Consider the following 27,576-nt stretch of genomic DNA (forward strand, 5'->3'; position numbering starts at 1 on the left):
TGCATACCACGGCAGTGAATAACGGCCTCGCCGGTTGTGTTATCGAACTCCCAATCTATGAAGTCTCGGAGAGTGTTGGGAAGATAAGGCTCGCCATGATAAATCTCGTGACATTCTTTCAGCGCCTTGTATCTCCACATAGTGTGAGGCTCTCCGGTAGTAGGGTTTATCTCTCTTAGATTCTTGTACCTGCGTCCCTTATTCGGCTCAAAGTCCTTGTAGTTGACTCTTGATTGTCGTTGCAGATAAGTCGGGACCCAACTTTCCAGCGTACTTCCAGTAGCACCAGGACCTAGAGCTTTCTGAAGATAATCTAGATCAAGCTCAGGTAGAGTCTTCAGCTCATGATGACTAAGATAAATGAGATCCCGCTGTAGCGTCTGATGGCCAAAACTTTGTTTCGCTGATCATACCTAGCATATACTATCAGCGAGTCATCGTGATATGGATAGTTGAGCACGCGGGCAGACGCACAGCTTGTGACAATGTGTGTCTTTCGCTTCTTCTTTGGTGGTTGTACAATGACAGGATCTGTTGCAGGAGCCTCTGAAGCTTGAGTGGGAGGAGTATCCGGATTTGGCGAGTAGTTAATGTCATCGTCTTGTTCAATCACTGCCTTCTCCATTTCCGTTCCCTCAATGAACTCTTCAAAGCTCATACCTGCATTAATAAAGTCAGCGATCACACCTGTATTGTCAGTCGGAGAAATGATATCTTTGTATAAGCTGTCAAGTATTGAATCATCCTCTCTGACTTTGCTGGCTGAGCCGGGGTTAGCAGGGTCTTGAGTGTCGTGTTGAGAGTGTGGAGGTGATTGAGTGTTAGCTCCACCTCCACCTCCTGCCGTCCCGACCCCTCTATCTCCACCACCACCGTTGCCACCATCGTCATCATCATCATCAAAGCTGTCATGAACTTCATCGTCTTCGTCATCTTCATCATCATCATCATCCTCTTCATCTCCATCATCCACTTCATCACCATCATATCCACCACCAACACCGCTAGATTAGCCGCCCTGTTGTACTAACCGACCAACAGTTGCCTCTCCTTTTGACACAGCAACCTGTATGCCTCGCATGGTCACAGAAGGACCTGCGGCAGGTTGCGAACCACTAACTTGAGAAGTCTCACCGGACCTTCTCCAAGTTCTAAACACGGCATCAAGCCTATCCTCCAGACCATGAAATTCGTCTTCTTGAATGCCCATCAGGTCTGAGGCCGCTTGGTACTTGCTCACCACCTCTTCGTTTGTCTTGAGCTGAAGCTCATTCAGACGGGCCTGTTCTTTGATTCTTTCTTTGATGGCTTCCATGTCTGATCTGAGCAAATCGAGAGAGGTGGAGGAAGCAAGTTGATTTTCTAGATCAGCAACTCGTGAGTTTGTAGCTTCCTTCTCAACATCCCACCTTCTTGTAGCATTTTCAATTTTCTTGTTTACGCTCGATCTAAGAGCACTAGCACTTGGTAAGTCTCTTTCAAGTGTGGCCAATCTATCTCCAAGTCTAGTATGATCGGCTCTTAGATTAGCGTTCTCAGATGCCTCATGATTCATCAATGTTTGAAGATTTTGGATGCGGGTGTGGAAGGTATTGGTCAATAACCGTTGATTTTCAGCAGCTTCATCACTTGCTGCCTTCTGGTCCTCCAACACCCGTATCCTTTCTCTCAGGTCCGCCTTTTCTTTTTCATCCTCAAGAGCCTTTTGTTTCATTTCTTTGATAAGCTTGAGGAGGGCAATCTCTCGTTCTGCCCTTTTGACGTTTGATTCCTCCAGTGCGACGATCCTATCGAGGATAGGATCAACGTACACTGGAGGTGTCGCAGACATCCCTCGTGAGATTGGTTTGGGAGAGATAATGGTGGATGGTGGGGTGGTGGTTGTTATGGGTGGTGAGGTGGTTGGTAAAGGTAGGGTGATGGCTTGAGTGAGGACTTGTGAGGCTATAGTGGTGGGTGGTGTTGGTAGTATTGTAGTTGGTGTGACGGTTTGGGTTGGGGAAGTAAGGATGGTTTTGCTCCATATGCTTGTAGTTTGTATTGGGGAGCTAAAAACTGAGGAAGTGAATATGGATGAGGTTGGTTGTGCAGGTGGTGTTGAGGCTTGGGTAGGTTCAGGTTGAGATTGTTGTTGAGGTGGTGAGTATGGTGAGGAAGGTATTTGGGGTAGGAAAGTTGGAATTGGTTGGTCTGTAGGTGAGGGTTCAGGTGAGGATTCAGGTGAGTCATGGAGTAGGGTCTTGGTTTTCTTAGCTTTGGATTTCTTTCTGGTTTTTGGTGGTTTGAGGGCAGGGATTTGTATTTTGGTCATATCTAGGGTTTTGAGGGCTTGGGCTAGGGCTTCTTTGGTTATTTTTGGTTGGTCTGTGGGCTTGTCTTGTGAGGGAGACTTGACATGAGACTTGGTTGACTTCTGGGAGTCTCCATGTCTCCTCAAATGCTTTAGGGGTGGCTGGTCTTCTTCCTCCTCCTCAAGCTCTATCACTTTGCCCTTTTCTGCCAACTTTCTCTTCAAATCGTGTTTGGCCTTTGTTCTATCTTCGGCCGGCTCATCGGACGAATCTTGACTACCTCCAGCTACAAGTTCTTCATCACTTTCCCCTTCACCAGACGCCTCTACTCCAGCAGGCTCTGTCTTTTCAAACAATCCAAACTTGGGCCCAGGTCGTGGTCCTGTGTACTGATGACCTCTGCCCTTGGTGCTCAACAGCACACCAAAAACTGATTTCTTAATCTCGTGAACGTGAAATGGCTCGGGGTGTGACTTCTTGTCTTTTTCCTTCTTGTATCCCGGCCTTTGAACGTCTGGGATCATATCATCTAATAACATCTGCACAAATCTTTGGTACATCAACCATGTGGCTCCACTCTTGATGTTCGCGAGCATGCACAGAAATATTCATCTTGAGTAGTTAAACTTCTCTTTGTTGGTCAATGCGTACATAACTCGAACCCAGTCTGTGCTTATGCTGTCAAAACCGCCTCGAATATCTGTGAAGCAATGAGTAATAATATGGAAGAGAAATCTCCAATATGGTGATAGATGGCTCTTTTCTAGGCTCTTCCATTCTGTGTCATACCCCATTTGTGCAACGAACCCTTCCAGCATCTTCTTGATTCCTCTCTCGTACTTGTAATCGGGTTGGTCGTCGATCTTTAACACCCTTCTGATGTCATCTTCAGTGATAGTTAATTCTTGTCTTGCAACAGTCGTGGTGAAGGACATAGAATCGTCAGCAATTTTGGCGAAGGCCCAAAAATCTAAGATCCACTTGTAGTAGATGGCTGTATCTGCAGTGATGGCATATGCAAGGGGCGATTGCCTGAGCCCCTTGACCATAGGAGTGAACACTTTGTCAGCCTTTGCCTTAGGCAACGCTAGAGAACAAAAGTTGTTATGACCCTGAAATTGAAAATCAAAAGATCATGAGAATCATCATTTAGTCAAACCAAAACAAACAAGATATGTATATTGACATTAAGAATTTACATAGTAAATAAGTTAGATTTAATACTTCCATTATGTACATTTTAGATGTAATAAGTTAATAAGTTAATTTTAGACAATCTATAAGTCAATTGGATCACAATGTACAAAGATTAAGTTCAAAACAGTCCACAAGTCCAAACAGTGAGTTTGAGTAAAAACAGATCTGAGTTTCTGAAAAATTTGCTAAGTATGAGTTTTTCGCATGAGACATTGTTTCGCTTCGCATGGTCAAGCGAAGTGAAACAGAAAGTGTTTCGCTTCGCATGGTCAAGCGAAAGACTTCTTTCATGCGAAAACCTGTACTTAGCCCTTTTTATCCACTTCTTTCTTTACTCAAGATCGCCTTTATGCGAATTAGGATTCTGGAAGGATTGAACTTGAAGCTCCTATGATTACTAGGTCAATTTGTCCTTAGAACGGATGAACAGAAACTTAAATCTACAAACTTTGTACAAACAACCCTAATGCTAATAATTAATGATGATACTCAAGATTTATAAGTCCAAAAACAGATTATTCATAACATATGAACCAATTTCATTTATGAATCGACCCGACGGCTCATCTGAACCGTCGTCTCGATCCACGAGAACCCAGAAGACCTGAAGATGAAATATTTATGAAGTTTTGATGTTATACTGAAGGTGGATACTCTGGATTCAATGGCATATTTGTGATTATGAGGGCCGGATGCTTTGAAGATTTGAAGAAAATCTGGGTTTTGAGTTTGAAGATTTGAGAGAGGAGAGAGTGAAAACTTAAAAGATTTTGGTGAATAGTGAAAGATATTTTAGGTTTTCCTTATATATAGGGTCAGCCTATCTCGCGATAAGGTCAAAATATCGTGAGTATTCACCGAAAATACACTCTCAGTCCTCGGTCTTTAAAAATATTTGCATTTTCAAACCCGAAAAACATTTACCCACCGAATCCAATCACTTGATTGTTTACAATATTTTCTTTTGTTAGTCCATAACTGTTAACATATGCACGATCGATCTCTTTTGTCAAAACAAAATATAATAAAAGAAGACACTAAAATAAAATCAAACTAAAAATAAAAATAAAACAAAGTAAATAAAAATAAAATTAAAATAAAAAAATAATTTTAAAGTTAAAAGCAATAATATTAAATTAATTTACATATCACTTTCTTTGATTAATTTTCAAAGAATGATCACGATATGGAATCATATTGATTTGCAAAGCTCTACATCGCGTTTCCATTTTGAAATTATTGTGACACAAGTTCATCATTGACTGTAGATATTGTCCTCCTTTTTAACTTGACAAATGTTTTGATGCCAAAAGTGATACATTTAGGGTATTATTAAGCACGGTACGTATATGGTCCCCACTTAATCGGACATGTTATTGATTCCATCATATCTCAGGCCTACTTTGTGTTAACATATCACCTCAACTTGACTTAGACCTTTCTTAGTTGATCACAGTACACTTATTGACAGACTGACTTACTGTACACATAATACTTTGTGCATTGCACACTTGACTCGATCTAGAAAGATTAAAATAAAGCAGAAGTTCAAGCCATAACAATCAGGTCGGATAATACCATATTATCACGCAGAGAAATTCCAAAGCTTGAACAAAAGAAAGAAAATAAAACAAAGCAGAAGACTCAGGGCCTTAACAATCAGATCTTGTATGACTACAAACGTAGAAAGTCCAAGGCTTGAGTCGAAAATAAATGAAGAAATAAAGCAGAAGTTAAAATTCCTAGGACTGACTCTTTTTCTGACTTCTTTTCTTTTGTTTTTCTGACTCTTTTGTTTTTTTTTTCTTGCTTTTCTTGACTTTTTACTTAACTCAATGAAAATTAAAATTGACACTGACTTTCATAAGACGACTGTGATCAGGTAAAGAGAGGCTTGGGTATGACATGTATAGTTACATTTTTGCCTTCATTAATATGACTTAACGGAATCATGCAACCGCTTCATAATTGTATATCCAGTTGTACCGGCATTAGTTTAAGTTTATATCACTTGACACTTACTTGTTTGTCAAGCCTACCTACACTTCAATGAGTGACCTTGTAGCCTTTTGTTCTATTCTTTTAACGCGCTAGAGTCATTACAAACCAATGTACTATCACTTTCCAATTAGTCGGATCAAATTCTCAAAATTTGAAAATTTTAATTATCCGACTCCCTCTAAGTAGGAGCTCCCTCTAAACGGGACAATTCTTTTTGAATTTTCTTGAAATATAAAAATAAAATCTTTTTGTTAAGTCAAATGACTTGGTTTTGTTTTACTGAAAGTAAATTTAAAATCTTTTTGGTGAGTTAAAGTTAACTCATTTTCTCCCTCTAAAAGATTAAGTCAAATGACTTGGTTTTGTTTTACTGAAAGTAAATTTAAAATCTTTTTGGTGAGTTAAAATTAACTCATTTTCTCCCTCTAAAGTGTGACATGTTTGAAGAATATTTACAGTTTTAAACTAAAAGATAGACGATAAAAATTTACTGAAAGAAAATCATGCCCAAAGACTCAACGAGAAACAAAAATCGGGCACGACTGAAAGCTTTTGTAAAGAGATTTGCAAAGTTAAAATCAGTATGGACCCGTTTTATGTCGACAAGCTTGCGATCATAACAATCATGAATAAAATGTATCCGGATGTCAATGTGCTTAGTCTTTGAGTGCTGGACCGGGTTTTTGACAATAGCAACGGCCGCCTCATTATCACATTTGATCGTTGATCCATAAAACTTCAAACCGTAATCCAGCAGCTGATGCTGGATCCATATCACTTGTGAGCAGCAGCTGGATGCGTCGATGTACTCGGCTTCGGCTGTGGATGTAGACACAATGACCTGTTTCTTGCACTGCCATGAGATCAACCGATCTCCCAGGAATTGACATCCACCAGATGTGGATTTTTTGTCCAGGTTGCATCCCCCATAATCACTGTCGGTGTAAGCATGAAGTTCCAAGGGAGAGTCTTTTGGATACCAAAGACCCAAACGTGGTCTCCCTTTCAAGTATCTGAATATACGCTTGACAGCAGTCATGTGGGATTCTCTTGGGTCAGACTGATATCTGGCACACTGATAAACAGGGAACATGATGCCCGGTCTGCTTGCAGTGAGATACATCAAGGAACCAATCATTGACCTATAAAGGTGTTGATCGACTGGTTTTCCTGATGGATCAGGAGCGAGAACAAGACGCGTAGCGATTGGTGTCATGAAAGAAGTTGAGTCCTTAAAACCAAATTTTTGAACAATGTCATGAACGTACTTTTCTTGGTGAATCAAAGTCCCGTCCTTCTTTTGCTCAACTTGTAAGCCCAGGAAGAAAGTCATCTCCCCTAAGGAACTCATTTCAAATCGCTTCTGCATGATCTCAGAAAACTCCTTGCACAGAGTCTCATTCGTGGACCCGAAGATAATATCATCAACATACACTTGAACGAGAATCAAATCATCCTTCACTTTCTTGACAAAGAGAGTTTAATCAATAATGCCTCTTTTGTATCCATTCTTTACTAAATGATCAGCCAGTGTGGCATACCAAGCACGGGGAGCTTGGTGAAGACCATAAAGTGCTTTGTCAAGTCGGTAAACATGGTCAGGATAATTTGGGTTTTCAAAACCTGGTGGTTTGCTCACATAAATCTCTTCTTTTACTTTCCCGTAAAAGAAAGCAGTCTTCACATCCATCTGATATACTTTGAAACTCATGTACGAGGCATAGGCCAAAAAGATACGAATTGCTTCCAATCTGGCCATCGGTGCATAAACTTCATCGTAATCAAGTCCTTCTCGTTGCCAAAAACCTTGCACGACCAACCGGGCTTTATTTCTTATAATCATTCCCTTGTCATCTTTCTTGTTACGGAACAACCATTTTGTTCCGATTGGCTTCTTGTGATCTGGTTTCTTCACTAGCCTCCAAACGTTTAGCTTCATGAAATGCAACAGTTCTTCTTCCATTGCTTCAACCCAAGAGTTTTCCTTCAAAGCAACTCTGTAGTCCTAGGGCTCAACCTGTGAAATAATACAGGCAAAAAGACCTCTGTTAATGTTACTAGAGGTGTTGCGCGTTCGGATGCCAGCGGTCGGATCTCTAATGATGTTCTCAGTCGGATGTCGGCGATGTATTGGTAATTGTGGAATTTGTTCGACACGCTTGACTGGTGTTGCCTCAAGCTCAATGGTTAGGCTCTCTATGGGATGAAAGACCGTGGTCACATCGACAGCGGCATTTGGTTGGGGATCTCTTGCATTTTCTTCTTGATCAACCAAATGATTCTGAGCGATGGTGCCTTCCCATAGGTTGTCGTAGAAAGGTACGACGACAGCAGGTACCGAAGATGAGTCAGTGGTGCGAGAAGTTCCAACAGGAACGGTGTCATTCTGCACATTCTCTTGAATAGCTTCCTCAGCAGATCCATGAACGTCTTCCTCAGAGGAAGGTGTAGGAACTGATTCAACTATACTTGGATCATGAGTTGGGGAAGTTTCAAGTTGGTGGATTTGTTGAACCGCCGCTTGAATGGTCTGGTCGTTTCCCACATTGTCAGTTGAAATAAATGAGTCGGTGTCTGAATCATTTGTGTCTTCGACAGCAGGCAATACTGTAGATTCTGCAGATGTTTGCATATTCACTTCCGGGACAGGTTAATTAGCCCCGTGTGGACCATTGAGTATGGGTACGGGTGTAGCAATCTGAATATCCGTCAAACCTTTCACAACGGCGTACATCAAGATTGATTGATCAACAATTTTCGGAGATGGTGCAGAAACAACAGGAGACATCACTGGTGCAGACGGTGGTACATACATTCCTCGAAACTGCCTAAACAAGCCTTCATAATCAAACATCCAATCAGGACCATGGTGTGCATCGGTAGGGTTCAGTTCTTGCCAATCAATGTTGTAGGACTCCAAAATCACTCGGGATTTCTTGTTGGACACACGATAAGCACTTTGAAGTTGTAGCAACATTTGGCTGAAGAACTGTGCAAGGACATCCGAATGTCTTGAAGAAATTAACCCTTGGCTTGTTTCTATAAAAGACTTCATAAGGTGTCTTATTCAGTCTTTTGTTCAGCAGCACACGATTCTGAGTTAGCAAGCAGTGTTAATGGCTTCCCCCCAGAAGAATAAAGGGAGTTTGGAGTATGACAACATGGTTCTTGCAGCTTCAACCAGTGTACGATTTCGTCACTCAGCCACCCCATTTTGTTCAGGAGTGTAGGGTGCACTGAATTGACGAAGAATCCCCTTGTTGTAACAGAATTCGTTGACGGCTTTGTTGCAGAATTCTGTTCCATTGTCACTTCTGATGCACTTGACTCGTTTGTCCGTCTGATTCTCAACCAACACGATGAATCTGATAAGAAACTGAGATGTCTCATCCTTGTGACCTAGCAGAAAAGTCTAACTAAAACGCGAGAAATCATCAGTAATAACCAGACAATAGGCTTTTTGACCTATTGCCATTGGTTGAACGGGACCAAAAAGATCCATATGCAGCAGTTGAAGAGTGGAGTTTATGGAATTGATAGACTTGGGGTGGTGAGGGAGTTTGTGCTGTTTTCACTTAGAGCAAGATAAACATTTTTCAGCACAATGAAAAGATTTTACAGGCAAGCCCCTCATATGGTCACCTTTAACCAAATTATTTAAGTTCTTAAAGTTGACATGCCCTAGACGTCGATGCCATAAGGATGAGTTGTTCTCCGAGGCCTTGGACAACAAACAAGAAGCAGTCCGCATGGAATAATTGATTCTCATGTCCAGAATGTAAGCGTCATTGTGCCTCGGAGTACGCAACATAATCCACTCTTCCGGGACTTTGAAGCCTGGTTTAAGAATAAGACATTCATTTTCAGTGAAAAGAGTTGAAAATTTCATATCGCAGATTTGAGAGACACTGAGTAAGTTGTGGTTGAGTTGTTCCACAAGATTGACTTCGTCGAAGGTCAATGTGCCATTAGAGACCTTGCCTTGTTTCGTGATTTCTCCTCCTATGTCACCAGCAAAGGAAACATGTCCACCATCGAATGGTTTAATGTCAAACAACAGGGACTCATCTCCTGTCATATGTCGGGTACAGTCACTATCCAAGTACCAAATACTGTTGACAGGCCTTCCGGGCTGACCTTACACATATGAGCAGCTAGTTAGTAGAAGGGCCACGAGACGAACTTGTCTCGGGAAAAGCAAACAAAAAATCACCCATTTTTATTTTATGATTCTTGAAAATGTAATCTTTTGGAGAATCTGAATCTGAAGTGCAATCACTCGAGGAACTTGTGTTAAGATTTCCTCCGTTCTGAAAAGATTTTCTTGATTGCCTTCGTTTTGGTTTGGGTTTAATTATCAAATCTTCTGTGTTTGCTTTTGAAAACGGTTTAGAGGGGTTTTTAAGGTTTTCAGCTTCTGACCCTTTGGCTAACCGCTTCCTTTCCCTTTGTGTTAGCCAGAAGGGTTTCTTGGGTTTGTTGGTTCTCTTAATTCTCGAATCCGTCTTACTGGCTGAGGTACAAGTTTGATAAGACATTTTCTTAGGTTGAACGTTTAACTCAGTAAATGTCTGACCAAAATTGCTTTTGGCGTATCTTTTTTGCTTATGTCAGTTCTTGCAGTGTCTCGCAAGATGAGACGGATTTTCACACACAAAACAACATTTTCTTTTTTTACAATCATAGACATGTTGATCACTGAAATATGTGGGGTGAGGTGATGTGGTAGAGTTAACGTATTGATAACCTCTATCTGTGAACACATTTCAATGATTCGATGCAAATTAATTTGACTGCTTAGGTTTATGACCAGGGTAGTAATAGGAACTATCTAATTGATCAACTTGAGAACTATTTCTATTAGTAGTATTTTGTGAAAATGAAGTTTTCTTTGAAGGCACATTTTTACACGACGTGCTTGGTTTTTCATTTTCAAAGACAATTTCTTGTTTTCGTAAGTTCTCAAAATCACGATCAGTTGACGAGCAACTAGAATTTGTCTGTTCATCAACTTTAGCCACATTTGTTTCATCAAAAACAGTTTCACACTCAGAATCAAACGAAGGACATTCACTTTCATTACACACTTCTTTACAATTTTCTTCACAATTGGTTTCACAAAATACAGGTTTTGATTCCGACATTAAACATTCCAACATGGATTCACAAACTTTGTTACAGACAGGGTTATTAATACTTTTGGTTAGACCCACACATGACTCAAAACGTGGTTCTAATCGTCCATTTTGCTTAAAACCTTGATTAACTTTCCCACAATCATCATTGTTTAAATCACCTGCTTCACAAGACACATTGACGTTAGATTTATCAAATGATTGAATTGGAGCAGTAGTTTGAGATGCTGCGGGAACAAATGTTACAGGTTTTGGTATCCTACCAACACCGTATGTCATTTCTTCATCAGGAGAAGTATTATAAATAAAATGGGGCAAACTGGTGTAGTTATCATTGAATGGTGGTGGTACGGCAGTGTAGTCGTACCCCAACCCCGTTTTAACTTTAGTACTTCTCTGGGCTCCAATAAGATCATCTAACTTCTCAGATGCCTCAAACCTTTCGACTTGTTTTTCCTCTTCTTTCTTATTAGTAACTTCGAGTTTTAATTTCTTAATCTCTTCTTTTAAATCATTGATTATGTCCTTATAGTAAATGACATTATGTTTTTCTCGAAAAATTTCAAGTCAAAGATTGGCTACATCATCGTGATGAGTTTTGATCTTTTCAATGTAGATCTTATCGGCTTTTACATATTCAGTGTTCAACTGACGAAGTTTTGCATTTTCTTTCAAAACTTCGTCTTGTAAGTATCTATAGTATGTAACCTTGTTAACACATGCTTCCGTGCAAAGATTTCATTTTACCTCATCAAGGTGTGATGCACTAGAACCGGCAGCATAAGATGAAAAGGCTTCATTGTTTGCAGTGAAAGCCATGCTAGCCATATTCAGCGGATTCTGTAGCTCTTGAAACTGTTCGTCCCAATCCATACCGGTGTGAACTTCTGTTTGAGAAACAATGGCTCTTGAGTTTGAGCTTGACCTGCCCTTGTGTGGACGATTCCCGATTCTTGGAGCTGAGTTGTTTGCCTTTTGATCCTCAGGCCTCTTTCCAGCAGCTTTTGCATTCTCTTCATCAGTTACTTCTGTCACCTGTATATCGTTTGCTAGTTTGGGAGGATTTGTGCATTCCCTGGAAAAGTGACCCATCTCTGCACAATTGTAGCATCGAAGCTTGCTCTTGTCAAAACCAATTCGCTTTCGATCAGAATCGTTGAAGCTGTCTTTTCCGTAGGTTTTGATGAAGTTGGTGGCCCTTTGCACAGCCATGGCCATCTGATACTTGATGTCCATTTTCTCAAGATCCTTTTGATTGATGTCTTTCAAATCACCTATCTCAAACTGAGCCGGTAACAGATTCCCTTGCAATAGCTCTTCATGACAAGACACAAAAGCTTTAACGAGTGTCACATTTGAATCATTCAGCATGGGAATGGCTTCACAATAGCTGGAGGGCTTGTTTGCTTGAGGTTTTGTTGCAGAAATTCCATGTGCCTTCAGAGCTTAAGCAACTGCACTGGATGAAGTTGATGGGTTGCTGGTGGAGATAAAAGCTGTTGATTGTGAAGGAACAGTTGGTGAATACTTGGGATTGGTCACGGGATATACATTTTGTTGGGTTTTGCTGACAAAAGCTGTTGGCACACTTGAAGATGTGGTGCTTACTCCGACTTGATTCAGAGAATTCATGTGATTGTTCATCCTCATCTGTTCATCCATTTCGAATGATTTGATAGTGGATATTAGTTCACCGTTAGTCATCCCATTCAGATTTGTGGTTCTTTTGATAGTTATTGTGTTTACACTCCAACTGTAAGGCAACGAGTTCATCAACTTGTGATTCACCTCAGTGTTGGGAATGTTAACACCTGCAGCTCTTACTTTGACCATGAGCTTCTCAAACCTCTTCACTAGGTCTAGCACAGCCTCACCTTGACGATGGTTGAACATGTTGAATTCTTCCTTCAACAGTGCTTTCTTGTTTTATCTAATTTCAGCATTTCCTTCAACCATCTCAACAAGAGCTTCCCATAATCCCTTGGCACTTCTGTGTTCCCGTAGTGTCTATGTGATTTCATTTGAGAGACAAACTGTCAGCAACAGAAACGCTTTCTTGTCTTGTGCTAACTTATCCATATCATCTTGATCATAATTCTCAGGTGCCTTTGGTTGTTCCCCAGCATCAGTGCGAGTTACTAGAACGTAAGGACCCTCTTCAAAACATCTCATCAAATCAGTTTCAGTTAATGAGATGAAATTCATGAACCTCCATTTGAAATCAATAAAGTTATTATCTAAGGTCATAAACTTAGGAGGTTTTTGAGGTGTTCCCACTTGATTTTCTAACAGCAAATAACCCTTCAACAATTCTGAATCAGTACTAGCCATGGTGTAAATCTTCAACAGAGCTTAATCTTCAAAACAGTTAACTTTTTCGCTTAAACAGCTTCAAGCGAAGCGAAATGGCTTCAAGAGAAGCGAAAAGATTGCAAGCGAAGCGAAAGAATCCCAAGCGAAGCGAAATTTTTACTTTTCAAACTAACAAACTTGAAACCCGTAAACACCACTTTTAACACTTAAGACTTTCACCAAGAACATTTCTAAGACATATTATGAAGTTTTTGCCAATTCTTTTTGTATTTATGATAATTTTCTTTGTCAAGAACACTTGAACACTTATTTTCTTCTTTTCAAGATCAAAATCCAAGGTTGTGATCCAAAAACCCTCAACTAGTGAGCTGAAGCTCTGATACCAATTGTAGGTCCCTATTCGGGTGGATCTAACAACGTCTTTGGATCAACCTAACTTAGTGCTAGCGGAAATCACACTAAGCAACCAAGAGGTCTCGGATCTTGAGTTTATTTTCGGTCAGGAAAGGAGAGGTTAGAGAGAAAGTGATAGAGTTCTTGCAAAAGGTTTTCTTTTTGTATATTAAACTTCAACAACCTTGCTTCTCATGGCATGCTTCCTATTTATAGGGAAGCATGCATGAGAAGTAAAGTACTTCTAATGCCTAATAGGCTTCTTTACAAAGGACCAAGGCCCAAACAATGTACAAGATGACCCATCGGCCCAAATACATAACTTAATCAATACAAAAGACTAACTATATAAAACGGGGCCCAACAGTTTTAATTCGAATATCAAGGATGATGTATTGTATTTTGTTTATGTTTATGCCTTACATTAATTATTGTTTTAGTTCATGTGTTTATTGTGCTTCATTTATATGTTTGAGTTCATGTCTATTGTGTTTTGTTTACGGTTTTTATTATGTCTATGCGTGCTATGTTCTTTTGCTTATGATCTCGATCTATAAAAATCACTATTTATAACAACATAAAAAATACTAAAATAACAGCACATTACATTATGAAAATAACACATGTTGCTGCTTAGGTTTTTATAAACCCAATGCCCTATTTGTTTATAATCATACATTAAAAATCTCTCTAATTGCTATTTTAAGCTATATAAAAATGAAATTTAAAATTTTGGTCATGAAGACAATTAAATAATACAAAATCTACATAGAAACTCATAATATATATTTAGAATATATAGGGTTATGTTCAAATAAGAAGTTTGATTTTCCTAAGAAGGCTAAGAAGGAAAGTATTTTAGTCTAATACTTTAATATCAAAACCCACTTACTTTAATCTCAAAATCCACTTAAATTAATTTCAAAAATCCACTTACATAAAACCCAATTATATCTTCACTCATCTCTTACAACCACCACCACTCCACCGCCCACCGCCACCACAACCATCACCCACCGCCACCACCTCGCCAGAAAAGTCCGAAAAACACAATGAAAAACACTATGAAAAAAACACAATGGAAAAATACACTATGAAAAAAAACACAAAACACCATAAAAAACACAATTGTATGACACAATGTAAATAACACAATGGAAAAAACACAATAGAAAAAAAAACACAATAAAAAATACTATTGCATAACACAATTTTGTAAAACACAATTTGTAGAAAACCCACTAATTTTTTTTAATTTTTATATTACAATATGGTACTCATATGAAAGATAAAAAGACACTCGTTATTATGGTGAATTTGTTTTTCAATAAAAACGTCGTAAAAAAAAGTTATGGACGTTTTAAAATGATGGGGGAATTTGGCATGTGCCTTGCATGTGGAGAGGGAAAGTTAACAAATGTGTTATTCCTTTTATGCCCTTTACCTTGTGTTCACACTTGATCCCCCCCTAAACTAATCTCAACCCTCCATATTCAAAATCAATGGACAAGATTACTTCTTATCATTCCTACAAAAACTATACTTCCTATTATAACTTAACCCAGAATATATAAATGAAAACAATTATCTCATTAAGAAATGGCATGCATTTGATTAAAATCATGAAAATATATGATTAAGAAGAAAAATAATATTTAATTTAAATTTATGCATAAAACTCGAGTTTTAGATGAAAAATATAGCTACTTTATTGACATGCATAAAATAGTTGACAACTAACATGTATTTTGTATTTGTATGAATATCATGTTGAATATATATGTTCGGGCATTTGTTTCTTAAGATGGTGAATACCGAAAGCTAGAGGTGCATAAATCGGGTTTTTTTAAATATCTGGGTTCGGGTATAACCGGGTATTGGAGAATCGGGTATTGGCAATACTCAGGTCGGGTTCGGCTCCGGGTATTGTCTCTAAAAATCATACCTTATGCATCGGGTTCGGGTCGGGTATAGAACCGGGTATTCTAAAACCGGGTATTTAAATACCCTATTTCCGGGTATTGAATAAACCCTATTTTCAGTTTTTTTTCAGGTTTTTTAGGGATTTTTCCCGGGTATTTTTCGAGTATAGATTGGATTTTTTAAGAGATTGCACTTTTTTGGGGTATTTTCAGGTATTTTTCGGGTAATTTCAGATATAAATCAGGTATTTGAAAAATCCGGTTTCAGGTATTGGAGAAAACCGGTTCCGGGTATGGAACCAGTTCCGGTCTTCGGGTATTACCGGGTATAAATCGGGTCTGATTCCAGGTACGGGTTTTTGTACTGAAATGCATACCCTATCTGTACCCTACGGGTACGGTCGGGTACGGGTTCGGGTATCAAAAACCCGGATATTAAAAAACCGGTTCCGGGTATTTTTTTCGGGTCCGGTTCCAGGTTCAGGTTTTTTTTTCACCTCTACAATGATATAATTAAATGCATGTACTTGGACTAACAAGTTGTGGGCTGGGTCATCGGATTGGGTTCATTATATAAAAACCCAGCAAAAACCAGCAACCATATTCACATTGGATGGGCCATAAGGTCCATTATAAGTTTCTAATCGAGTTATTTGATCTTCAAAATTTTGAATTCGGGATAAAACACTAAAAATGATACAATAACCCATATTTGTTAATTATAGGTATAGAAGAAAAAAAGAATCTATATACAACTCAAATCGAAAACAAAAATTCAAAATATAAACTCGAACAGAATGCTATTTATGTTCAAAAACTAAAATATTTCGACTTAAATCGAATTTCGTGTTTTTGAGTCTGATTCGAACACCCTCAATCGAATTAAGAGGTTAAGCCGAATCAAAACGAACCATGCACACCATATTTAAAGTGCACATGTTTATTCTTATCCGATAAATATGTGTGTTTGGTATGGGGTAATTAAATTTATAAGGGAATTGAATGGACGTGGTAATGGAATGGACAAAGGAATGAAATGGATCATTACATTCCATTGTCATGTTTGGTTATCATATAGGAATGAAATGATTCTCATTTTATTATTATTATTAGTAGTAAATATTATTCTTGTTAATAATAATATTATTATTTACTAATAACTATAAACTGATAATATTTATTATTATTATTTACTAATTATTATTATTAGTAGAAAATAGTAATAATATAATACGAATATTCATAATAACTAGTTTTTAAAACCCGTGCGTTACAACGAGATTATTTAATCGAATAAAAATAATCGTAAAAACGTTAAATGACTCATGCGCGTTGTGAAATGTTAACTCATCAAATTTAAATATAATAATAATTCTAATATAATATTAGTTGTATTATAATATACAAATCAATAATGATATTAGTAATAATAATATACTATAATAATATTTACAATATGACGATAGTTATAATATAATAATAATAACAATTATTTATTTAATTATTATTATTATTATTGGGTCATTAGAACCGGGGGTCTCTCTAGAAGCAACCTCTCTATCCCTTGGGATGGAGGTACGGTTTGTCTACATCCCACCCTCCCAGACCCTACAAATAGTTTTGCTATTGGTGGATTTATACTGGGTATGGTTGTTGTTTTTATTATTATTATTATTATTATTATTATTATTATTATTATTATTGGGTCATTTTATTCCTTGAAAGAATGAAAAAAAAACACCCCTTCTTAAAGGAATGAAAATCCTATAATTAGAATGGGTTTTATTCCTTAAGGAATAGCCCATTCCATTATCACATGACAACCAAATATGTTATAATTCATTCCATTCCATTCCATTCCATCCTCCATTCTTTCATACCAAACACTACCTAAAATATTTCGACTTAAATTGAATTTCGTGTTTTTGAGTCCGATTTCAATCGAATTAAGAGGCTAAGCCGAATCAAAACGAACCATACACACCATATTTAAAGTGCACATTTTATCCTTATCCGATAAATATAAATAAAATGTGATCATGATTGCATTTGATGATGCTAATTCTAGTAGTCAAAATAAAAACGGTGTCATTGGCAAAGACAAAGTCTTTAAACACCTAAGTTTGAAAGGAAAAAGTCTTGGGTTCAAGTCCCACATATGACAAGGATTAAAAGAAATTCGTCATTCAAACAAATTAATAAAACGGTGAATTTATTAATTCAAAAGAAGAGAAGAAATAGAGTTATCAACTTATCATCATCATCCCACTCGACTCGATTCAAGGAGGGAACCAACTAATACCTTCTTCTTCTTCAAGTCTAGCAATTGAAATCCTAGAAACGATATTACCCGTAGAAACAGTATTCTTGCTTATTTTGATGATCCTTGATATTAGAGGTGGGCAAATCAACCAGTTAACCGAACCGACACCAAACCATTTTGAAACCGATTATGTAGAAACTGGTTTGGAATCGATTGAAATCGTAGGCTCGGAACCAGTTTTTGTAATTTTCTCCACCGAAACCGGCCAAAACTCGAACCGAAACCGATCGTAACATGGTAAAAAACCAGTTTCAGCCCGAATCGAAACCGATCATGAACTTCTTTTGACTTTCTTTACCAAACCGAACAGTTTCAACCTGGTTTATGCAACTCTATTTGATATATCGGGACTGAGACTAGAGAACTGAATTTAAACATTTATTATCAAAGTTACCTTGTGTTTTTTACTACTAGTTATCAAGTCCAAGTAGTTACTTCTTGGTACGTTCTGGTTCACATAATATCTTCTTCTCTCTTTACACTTTCTGCTGCAGTCAATCAGTCTTCCCAAAATCCCCAAATCAATAAACCTAAATTCCTTCAATTCAATTTCTAGTGTCTGTGTGTTTAATGGCAGCTGCTATTGTTCGATTGCTATCGTTCAATTCATCCTTATCATCAACCTCCTCATTCAATCCGCTTCAATTTCACTGCAAAACCAATAACACCAAGAAGCTGCTGTATGTTCCTCCTGCTGCTGCTGATTCTTCTGATTTCATCGTCAATTTCAGATCTCAAAGGAAGCAATCGCTTCAATTCAAGGTAAGTTTTGCTGGTAATTTAGGATGTTAGGGTTTAAGTTACTACTAGTCTAATTGCCTGTTGCTGCTTATCCGTTAGTTCTGCACCATGAGTGAGATATTAGGTTGCATTTAGCTTTGATTTTGGTTACATATATATTTATAAACAATTTTATTACCTGTGGTGCTAGATAGACAGTGTCATTTTTTTTCCAAACACTGTTTTAGGGACCTGTTGTAAATAATATATATGTATTGAAACAAAAATTGCCAAAAGTTGTTAATACATAAATAAATACATGATCCTTAGCATATTTGACACAAAAATCTTCATTAATACTTAGCATACTTTATAAAATTCAAATCATAGCATCATTCGTCCAAGTCCAGAGGTTAAGGCTTAAGGGGCTGCAGCGTTTGAAATTTGGGCAGGGGTAGTACGCGTATACTGTTTAGGAGGTTGGAAGCATATTAATGTTTTCACCTGTTAAACAGGTTATTAACTATGTTTAACCTGTATAAGACACGAAACCTTTTAAGCTCAAACCCAAACCTGTAAATATCCATGCCGTGTTGTTTCGCGTTAGCAGGTCCATGTCAGAAATTGTCGGCCTTAGTTGAGATCTTTATTTACCAAATTAGTTTTAGATTTAGGAGAACTCATAACAATGTGACTTCATCAGAATCGGAATTATTGCAGTATTGATATATGTTTTGAATGCATGCTGATTAGAAATATACAGTCTCAAACTGCTTAATGAAAACACCTTGTTTCGCCCTTACAGGCTAACATGAAGAAATAAGCATCTTTGCTTTAACTGTATGCTTATTTGATGCTTCTTTCAGATACAAGCAACAATTACTGAAACTGAACAACCAAAATGGTGGGAGAAAAATGCAGGACCAAATATGATTGATATACATTCGACACAGGAGTTTTTGAACGCATTAAGTGAGGCTGGAGATAAATTAGTGATTGTTGAATTTTATGGGACTTGGTGTGCCTCCTGTCGTGCTTTATTCCCGAAGGTAAGTTTCGTTATTTATATGATGTTCTATATATTGAGTGATTTATTCTGTTTTACTGTTTGAGTTTTGATGTCAGCCTGATTAACTTGTAGCTTCAAATTTAATATTAGACAGAATTACAGAAATTGTCCTTTATCTTTCACCCAAATTTCACTCGTGGTCCCTTATCTTCAAAATTGGTCTTTTTTGTCCTTTACGTTTCAAAATCCAACAGTGTTTGTCCTTTCGCCTAACCCGGTTAATTTTTCTTGTTAAGTCAGGTCATGTGCCTTTCACATGGGGGCAAATTGGTCATTTTACCTATTAAATTAAAAAATATTTTAATAAATAAACAAAACAATAAAAAAAACTTAATATATAATTATATTCTCTTTCTCCCCCTTCCTCTTCTTCCTCCATAGCCACCAAGCTTTCCGGCAGCCATCACCAAACTCTCCGGCAGCCACCGCCACCGCCGTCTTCTCCGATAAAGAAAACCACCTCCACCTCCACTCCCACTGAAAACCACCACCTCCGAGGAGCACGTGTGAGCACCGGTGAACCGCCATTAACACAGGTGAACCTCCGATGAGCACCTGTGAGCATCAAGATATGTTTATATATATATAAATCTCCCTCACCTCTCTCTCTCCTCTCCTATGCTCTCATCCCACCTGCCAGTTACAACAACCACTGTAACCACCCACACCACTCTCAGTCTCTCTTTACCACCAGCCACCACTACTGATTTCAAGCACCTTGTTCCAAACACGGAACTCGATACTCTGGCTATTATAATAGCCGCGGTGGTGGCTATTATAGTGCGACGAAACTCGCGAATCGAGGTGGGTGGCCGGAAACACAGCAACATCAACCTATTGAGTGATTCTTAATCAGATTTTACCCTATTTTGGAGTTTGATTGTTGACATTAGAGTTTGATTTGTGACATTAGTTATCATTAGAGTTTTCATGGGGACTCAAATGATGGTTTAAGTTCAACAGCAATTAGGGGATTTAGGGTGAGGGTGGGTGTTTGCAGGTGGTGACACGGTGGAAGTAGATGGTGGAACCGGTGGCAGTACGGGGTGATACGGTGGCAGCGGGTGGTGGTTACGGCACCGAAAATTGAGGAAGAAGATGGAGGAACGACGGTTTTCTTTGTCGGAGAAGACGAGGCGGTGGTGTCGAACGGTAATTGAGGAAGAAGAAGGAGGAACGGTAATTGAGGAAGAAGATGGGTTTTTCCGGTGAGGGTTTTAACACTGTCTCATGCGTTTCCGGCGAACAAGACGGCGGCGGTTTTCTTCGTCGGAGAAGACGGCGGCGATGATGATGGCTGCCGGAAGCTTGGTGGCAATGGAGGAAGAAGAAGAAGTGAAATTGATGAATTTGCCCTCATGTGCGAAGCACATGACTTGACTTAACGAGAAAAATTAACCGAGTTAGGCGAAAAGGACAAAAGCTGTTGGATTTTGAAACGTAAAGGACAAAAAAGATCAATTTTGAAGATAAGGGACCACGAGTGAAATTTGGGTGAAAGATAAAGGACAATTTCTGTAATTCTGTGTTAATATTAAGTGGTTATTTCGATTGGGATCAGTTGATATTCAATTATTCATGATAAATGTGAGAAAGAATACTTTTCTTTTGGATTTCTAGCATCAGTGTAAAATGATGGAATTGAACTGGATCCATATAATTATAATTCTGATATGAATCTAATTGATATTTTACTGCACCACACATAGAAAGTAAGAAAACAAGGTCACGAAAGCTACTTGCAATTCGAGATGTAGCCTGTCTCAAAGTTTTACTCATAACTTGTGTAGCAAGAACTAAAAGGAAATTGATTAGTACTAGGAAACTAATTACTTAATAAAAACGAATTTTAACTTATTAATTTAGCTGTCTCCTTGTACTATTTAGCCGGTCGGTATCAAATTCTTGTTTGTTTCTCTTTAAGGGATATTCTATACATTTACAAAAAGTAATAAAGTTTTATTAAGGGTGTTAAGTGCACGTTTCTACGCATTTATTGCAAGTTGAAGATTGAAGATAAGAAAATCATTTGGTTATGTTGGTCATTGTTAGTTAATATTGCATTTATCTTAATAATCAGTTTCACTAAATAAGCAAAATGAAGTTATTCCTTGACATAATTTACAGTTATGACAGTGTCTTTGATACGTACCTGGTCCCTTAGAATCTATTCCTGCCTAAACCCATTTTACCAAACAAGCGGGAACAGTTTAAGCATAAATTAGTGGGGCAATTTTGTTCTAGAACCGTCAATTAGGTTTAGTATTAATAGGGTTATTTTTGTTTTACTAGTTATGGATGCTTATGTTTATCGGAATTAGGGTTCTTTAACGTTGTAAAGATCAAGCCTATCTCGAATGTGGCTATTATCTTAATTTCAGTACTTTAGATTTCCAGTTTATATCATTGGTTCCATTGCCGGGAAATCGAAGATGGCTGCCAACAACTGTTCGGTTCTACCATCACCAAATTAGGTTGTTCTTGCTACTCAATTAGCAGCCATTGCAGACTCGTTGATAGTGTTGAAGGAGGATATCGCAGAGATCAAGGCGGTTTGGATAAATGTCAACGAGGAATCTCACAACCCACTACCGGATATGGCTAAAGAAGAGGTCCCAGACGAAGATTGGCTAAAACCTGCTTTCGGTGTTCAATTGGAAATTGAAGATAGTGTTCAATTGAAGATGGAAAATGCTGTTCAGTTGAAGACCGAAGACCAATCTGAGCATGTTTTGGATGTTCAATTGCAGGTCGATGATTTGGAAAGAGACCAAAATACTGTGAAGTTGTTGCATAACAATTTACATGTGGAAGATTTGGAAGAAAATCAAACTCACATGAAGTTATCTCTTCCTCACATGACTTCATGGGTTGATGAAACTCACAAATGGTCTAAAGTTGGTGGCTGGAATGATCCAGATGTGTTGAAGACAGGAAACAAGGGCTACATTTCCCATCATCAAGTGTGGGTTGGCCCATTTGCACACAATAAAGTTACTAATTGGTTCAATATGTGTCTCATCTTGACCACAGTCCGTGATTTCTTGAAGCATATTGTTCGAAGATTATTGGAGGCACAGATCTTGGCAACCATTCAATGGCTTAGTGCTTGGTGCATCATTTTTTCTTTCCGACTTGAGGACAAGTCGTTTTACCGGGCGGGAAGTATTGATACGTACCTGGTCCCTTAGAATCTATTCTCGGCTAAACCCATACCAAACAAGCGGGAACAGTTTAAGCAGAAATTAGTGGGGCAGCTTTGTTCTAGAACCGTCAATTAGGTTTAGTATTAATAGGGTTATCTTTGTTTTATTAGTTATGGATGTTTATGTTTATCGGAATTAGGGTTCTTTAACCTTGTAATTGGAGATCAAGTCTATCTCGAATGTGGCTATTATCTTAATTTCAGTACTTTAGATTTCTGGTTTCTATCAGTCTTCTTGTTCATTTATTTAGAACGTATATGAAATTTAAAACTTTTAGAAGGATATATAGAAATTAATCCAAAACTATGTGATATAAGTTTTCAACTTCATAAGACACCGAGAGCAAATTATTTGGATCTTAAATGAGAATATGAGATCAAGCAATCATGGTTCGTTTTATTGATGTTGTTTGTCTTTTGTCTTTGAAAATATTTTCAGCTTTGCAAGACGGCTCAAGAACACCCTGAAATCGTGTTTTTAAAAGTCAATTTTGATGAGAATAAACCGATGTGCAAGAACTTGAATGTGAAAGTCCTTCCTTATTTCCATTTCTATCGTGGTGCTGATGGTCAACTTGAATCCTTTTCTTGTTCACTTGCTAAAGTACGTAAATCTTTACCCGTTTATCTTATTAGCGTTATATGTCTTTTTATCAGGGTTATAAACATGCCTGTTCAACCTTTGCAGTTTCAGAAAATTAAGGATGCAATCGAGACACACAACACGGATCGATGCAGCATTGGCCCAAACAAAGGTGTTGGAGACGTAAACCTAGAAACTGTGTCGGCTCCAAAGGCCAAACAGCCGGAATAGCCATCATCTTAGAATGACAGGGAAGAAACTCATTGATTCTATGCATTTTATATATATAGTGTTTAATGTTAATGTTCATGAAAAAGTGGAAGTTGATATCTAATATGCATATGTATTTTTGGTATATATATTTATATTTCTATACAATTTAAGTGAGGTAATGGTAGGCAGCTTTATTTGATCTATTGTTTTTCTTCCTAATCATGATCATTTTGTATGTTTGTGTTGTGCAAGTCTTAAGACAGTAAGTTAATAAATCTTAAAACTATACAAGATTCACATAAAATACTATTATCACACGACCAATACACCAAGCTGCCTTAGGAGCTGTTTGGCAAACCTTTGAATTAGTGCTGAATGGGTAAGATATCTGAATAGGTAAGATGATTTGAACCAGTAAGAGCTAAATGAAATGTATCCGTTTGGTTAGACATCTGAATAACTGTACATAGTTACTATTTTACCCCTTTACGTAAGTTTGGTATTAATCTCACTCAAAGATTTTAAACGTGATTTATATTCATTAATGAAAAAATTGTATGTATACTTTAGTTCACTAAAAAAATATGGAAATTAAAATCTAAAGTATTATAAATCTAAAAGTCAAAAATTTTTAATTAACTCGTTTGTCTGGCTGTCATCTTCTTCCTTTTTATTCCCAATATAAACCTAATTTTCTCCATTTTTAAATAATCATCTCCATCTCCGTTTAAAATTGAAATTGCGAGGTGATTTCGTTCAAGATTCGTGGCTATTTAGCCGGTGAAGATGTCTCTGGCATGGTAGACCTTGGCGAAACCGCTACAGCTGAGGAGTTTTCCGATGTTCATGTCTTTTCTCCATGGTGATGGTGTTTGTTGAACACTAGCAGACCTGAAGGAGGAAGGTGTGTGACTACCAGGGAGGGTCTTGATTCCATTCATCAACCATTTGTTTTCATTCAGCATCCATTTCACGTTGAACCATTCAGATGCTAGACCCAAGGGTAGAACCAAACGCTTGGAATCTGGCCATGTTTACCTCTTAATGGATCAGATTCAGACCCTACCAAACAGCCCCTTAATAAGGAATTCTTGAGTTGTTCTTGAGGAAAAAGTGGTAATGTGGATGATATGGAGGAGAGAGAGTAATGTAAGATTTGATGAAGAATATGCATCACCAGTAGTAAGGTTTTAAAATAGTGTTTTTTTTGTATGTACTTGGCCCACCAAAAATGAATTCTCTCTCTTTCTCATCTCTCCTCTCACAAATCAAGTTCCTGGAGATTCTTATGAAAGAATCTTACCTCTCATTCTCTCCTCCACCTCATCATCTCTTTCTTCCACTTCACATTTTTTTCTTTTAAAAACACCCAAGATTCTCCTATTGAAGATGGTCTAAGAATGCATATGTGAGGTGATTGATAGGAGAGATAAAAAAGAATATACAAGAGATGAGATATTTTGTGGGGCATAGTGTCATTTGGCATTCAAAAACACTTAAAAAAACACCATCTATTGGAGATGGTCTTATCATTGATTGTCGTATTAGCTGCATGACGCTGGTACTAAATCAGATTTTAACTAGCCTAACCAGTATACAACATGTTACTAGACAAGAGTTAATTGTCCATCCCTATTCTCTAGTCATCTGGAACAAACAAATCCAAAATGTTTATTTAATATGTTTTTAGTTTTTCACCCACATAATTGGTTAGTTTAAATAACCGATTTCATGTATCTATCTATCTACTATTATGGCAATAAATGGATCAAGTAGTATATGGGCCGGCCATATACTTTGGGCTTAAATCAAGTGATGAGTTGACTTGTTTGGACAACTTTTAATGTGCTCTGACTTAGGCCGAAATACAAGGGGCATGGACATATATTTGTTCATTTTGATCCCACTAAATATTAATAAATTAATTAAACCCTGGTTATATATGGCAAGTTTGGTCACATGCAAAAGGAACGTACACATACGCCCCTAATTATTTCCTAAACCATGAATATTTTCAATTTCTTCTAATCAATCAATCTTCACCAGATTATTCAATGATGACTACCAAATGGGTTCAAATTTACAAGGCAACACAGAATGCAAAATCATACGTGTTATATCACATGCATGGTAGTAACAAAAATCTACAATTAAACCAAACTGAGGCAATAACATCCTCTTTTAACAAGTTTAGCATGAATTAAAAGGAACTAAAACTTACAATTGTTTAGCATGAATTAAAAGGAAATTGTACCGGGAAACTTGTTAATAAAAAGCGACTCTTTTAACAACGTTAATTTTGACAATTACTGGGACTTCCTGTCTCCCTAGTGTACTTTTGATAGTTCTTAATAAATTTTTGTTAGCGGGTGTTAAGTGTACAATTCTATGAATAAATGTACTTAAGTAAGCGCTAAGACAATTTACCAGCAATCGCCTAAACAAAGGCGTTGAAGATGCAAAACTTGAAAGGCTAAACGGCCAGAATAACCATCATCTTGGACAGATTAAACTCATTTGTTCTATGCATTCATAGAAGTGATAGCATATCCATCAATAAACAACTGATAGAGATTTAGGTGTACTGCTTGGACATGTGTGTTGAAATAATTGTTTGGTTATTTTATTTTTATTTAAGGTCTAATAATCAGTTTGATGTCACCCATGTTAAAGCGGAAGTTCAACTCGAGTTAACATGTCTAAACCGAACCAGAAGTTCGGCTCGTGGCTTGAAGAGTTTCATTGTTTTCTTTTACGTTGGAAGATTTTGTATGTTTGTGTTTATACAAGTCCCAAACATAAGTAAACAAGAATTTTATATAGTTATGCCTGCCATCGACCAAGGTCCCTTATATAGTTATATTATATAGTCATGTTACTGGTACACCACTTTCAAAAGTGTGCGTAAGCTTACTGGTCGTGTTACTTTTATCAGTGGTTATATCAGTTACAGTCCATATGAGTGATATGACCATATTAGTTGTTTGACGAGTTAGTGACGTATATATGGACATATGGTGTGTCAATGATGTGTTTGTCACTGATGTTTGTGTAACACCGGCATATTAATGCACTCTCTATCCTTATTCCCTAGCTATTTGGAATGAGGAATTCTAAATAGTTTATTTAAAACCATATTTTTCACACATAAGCTTATGGTGTAATGGGACGGTGCCCAATCCAATCCTACCTCACCCGCATTTCATCAGGCTAATGCAGCATCAAAGCATCATACCGGGCGAGTAACATGTCGATGACGGCATCTTCTTCAGGTGACAACTTCTCATAGAAATCAAATGCAAAAACTTGACGGACCCCCTGAAATGTCGGGTGGGCGGGCATCTCTTGCATAATCAGACTCACACAATGTTGCAATAAGAGGTCGATTCCAAGATAGTGAGACGTGCACGCTAGACCAAAGACCATGCTGTTGAAGAACGGTGTTTCATTCCACCAGTTTCGGTTGGGAAAGCGGGCCTTGAAGTTAAAATTGTAATCAAAGTTGTGGCAAAATGATATCACGAGTGCGGTATCACGTGCAGTGGAGTGGGCATCCACTTCGGACCCAAGTACTGAAAGATTCAACATTTTTCTGATGGTTCTCGACTGTTGGACAACGGGACCAAGGGCTGCCATCTGAACGCTACCATCAAAACTTCTAAGCCCAACTGTATAAAACACACATACATGCATGCAATTATTCAACTTGATCAATCAGATAAGAAACAAAGATGAATTAAGATCAACAAATATTAATAATTAATCAAGGGGCAAAAGGCTTACGTGGATTCAACCCTTTTTTGTGAATTTCGTTCTTTACTTTCCGGTATCTTGCCTCCCTGAGTTTGGCCTCTCTTACTGCTTCACATTGTTGCTGAACCATGTTAGCACGCTCAAACCGAAATCTGCATCTAGGTTCGTGAGACAAGATCACCATACACGTTGACACACGTGAACAATATCGACACTTGTACGATTTTCTCCCGAGTTTATTCGGGATGGTTGAACGAAGAGTTGTGTCGTTTGGATGATTTCTTGCAGTTTGCCATGAAGAATTAAAGAAGTGTACGTTCTTGGGTTAACTTCTTGATGATGATCACTTGCTGTTTTGCGAAAATGAAGACTTAAAGGAGGTTCTTGGCCGGGTTTCGTGTGATGATGATTAATTCTCAGTCTTTGGGTTTCAAGAAGATGATTCTTGGGGTAGGTAG

At 37.8% G+C, this 27,576-nt stretch overlaps 2 protein-coding genes across 2 annotated transcripts in view; one reads left to right on the top strand and one right to left on the bottom strand.

The window, feature by feature from the left end:
• Positions 1-27,576, bottom strand: part of LOC143592496 (beta-galactosidase-like) — a 78,885-nt gene that overhangs the window by 45,282 nt on the left and 6,027 nt on the right. The window lies entirely within an intron of this gene.
• LOC143592501 (thioredoxin-like 2, chloroplastic) lies at positions 18,093-23,565 on the top strand. Its single transcript, XM_077072401.1, has 4 exons — positions 18,093-18,337; positions 19,162-19,344; positions 23,009-23,173; positions 23,258-23,565. The coding sequence occupies exons 1-4, from the start codon at positions 18,146-18,148 to the stop codon at positions 23,381-23,383; spliced, it is 666 nt and encodes a 221-aa protein (XP_076928516.1). The 5' UTR covers positions 18,093-18,145; the 3' UTR covers positions 23,384-23,565.

This window comes from Bidens hawaiensis, unplaced genomic scaffold (assembly GCF_021521415.1).
Source record: "Bidens hawaiensis isolate Kalapana, Puna unplaced genomic scaffold, B.hawaiensis_p1.1 tig00040940_1, whole genome shotgun sequence".
NCBI classification, from domain to species: domain Eukaryota; kingdom Viridiplantae; phylum Streptophyta; class Magnoliopsida; order Asterales; family Asteraceae; genus Bidens; species Bidens hawaiensis.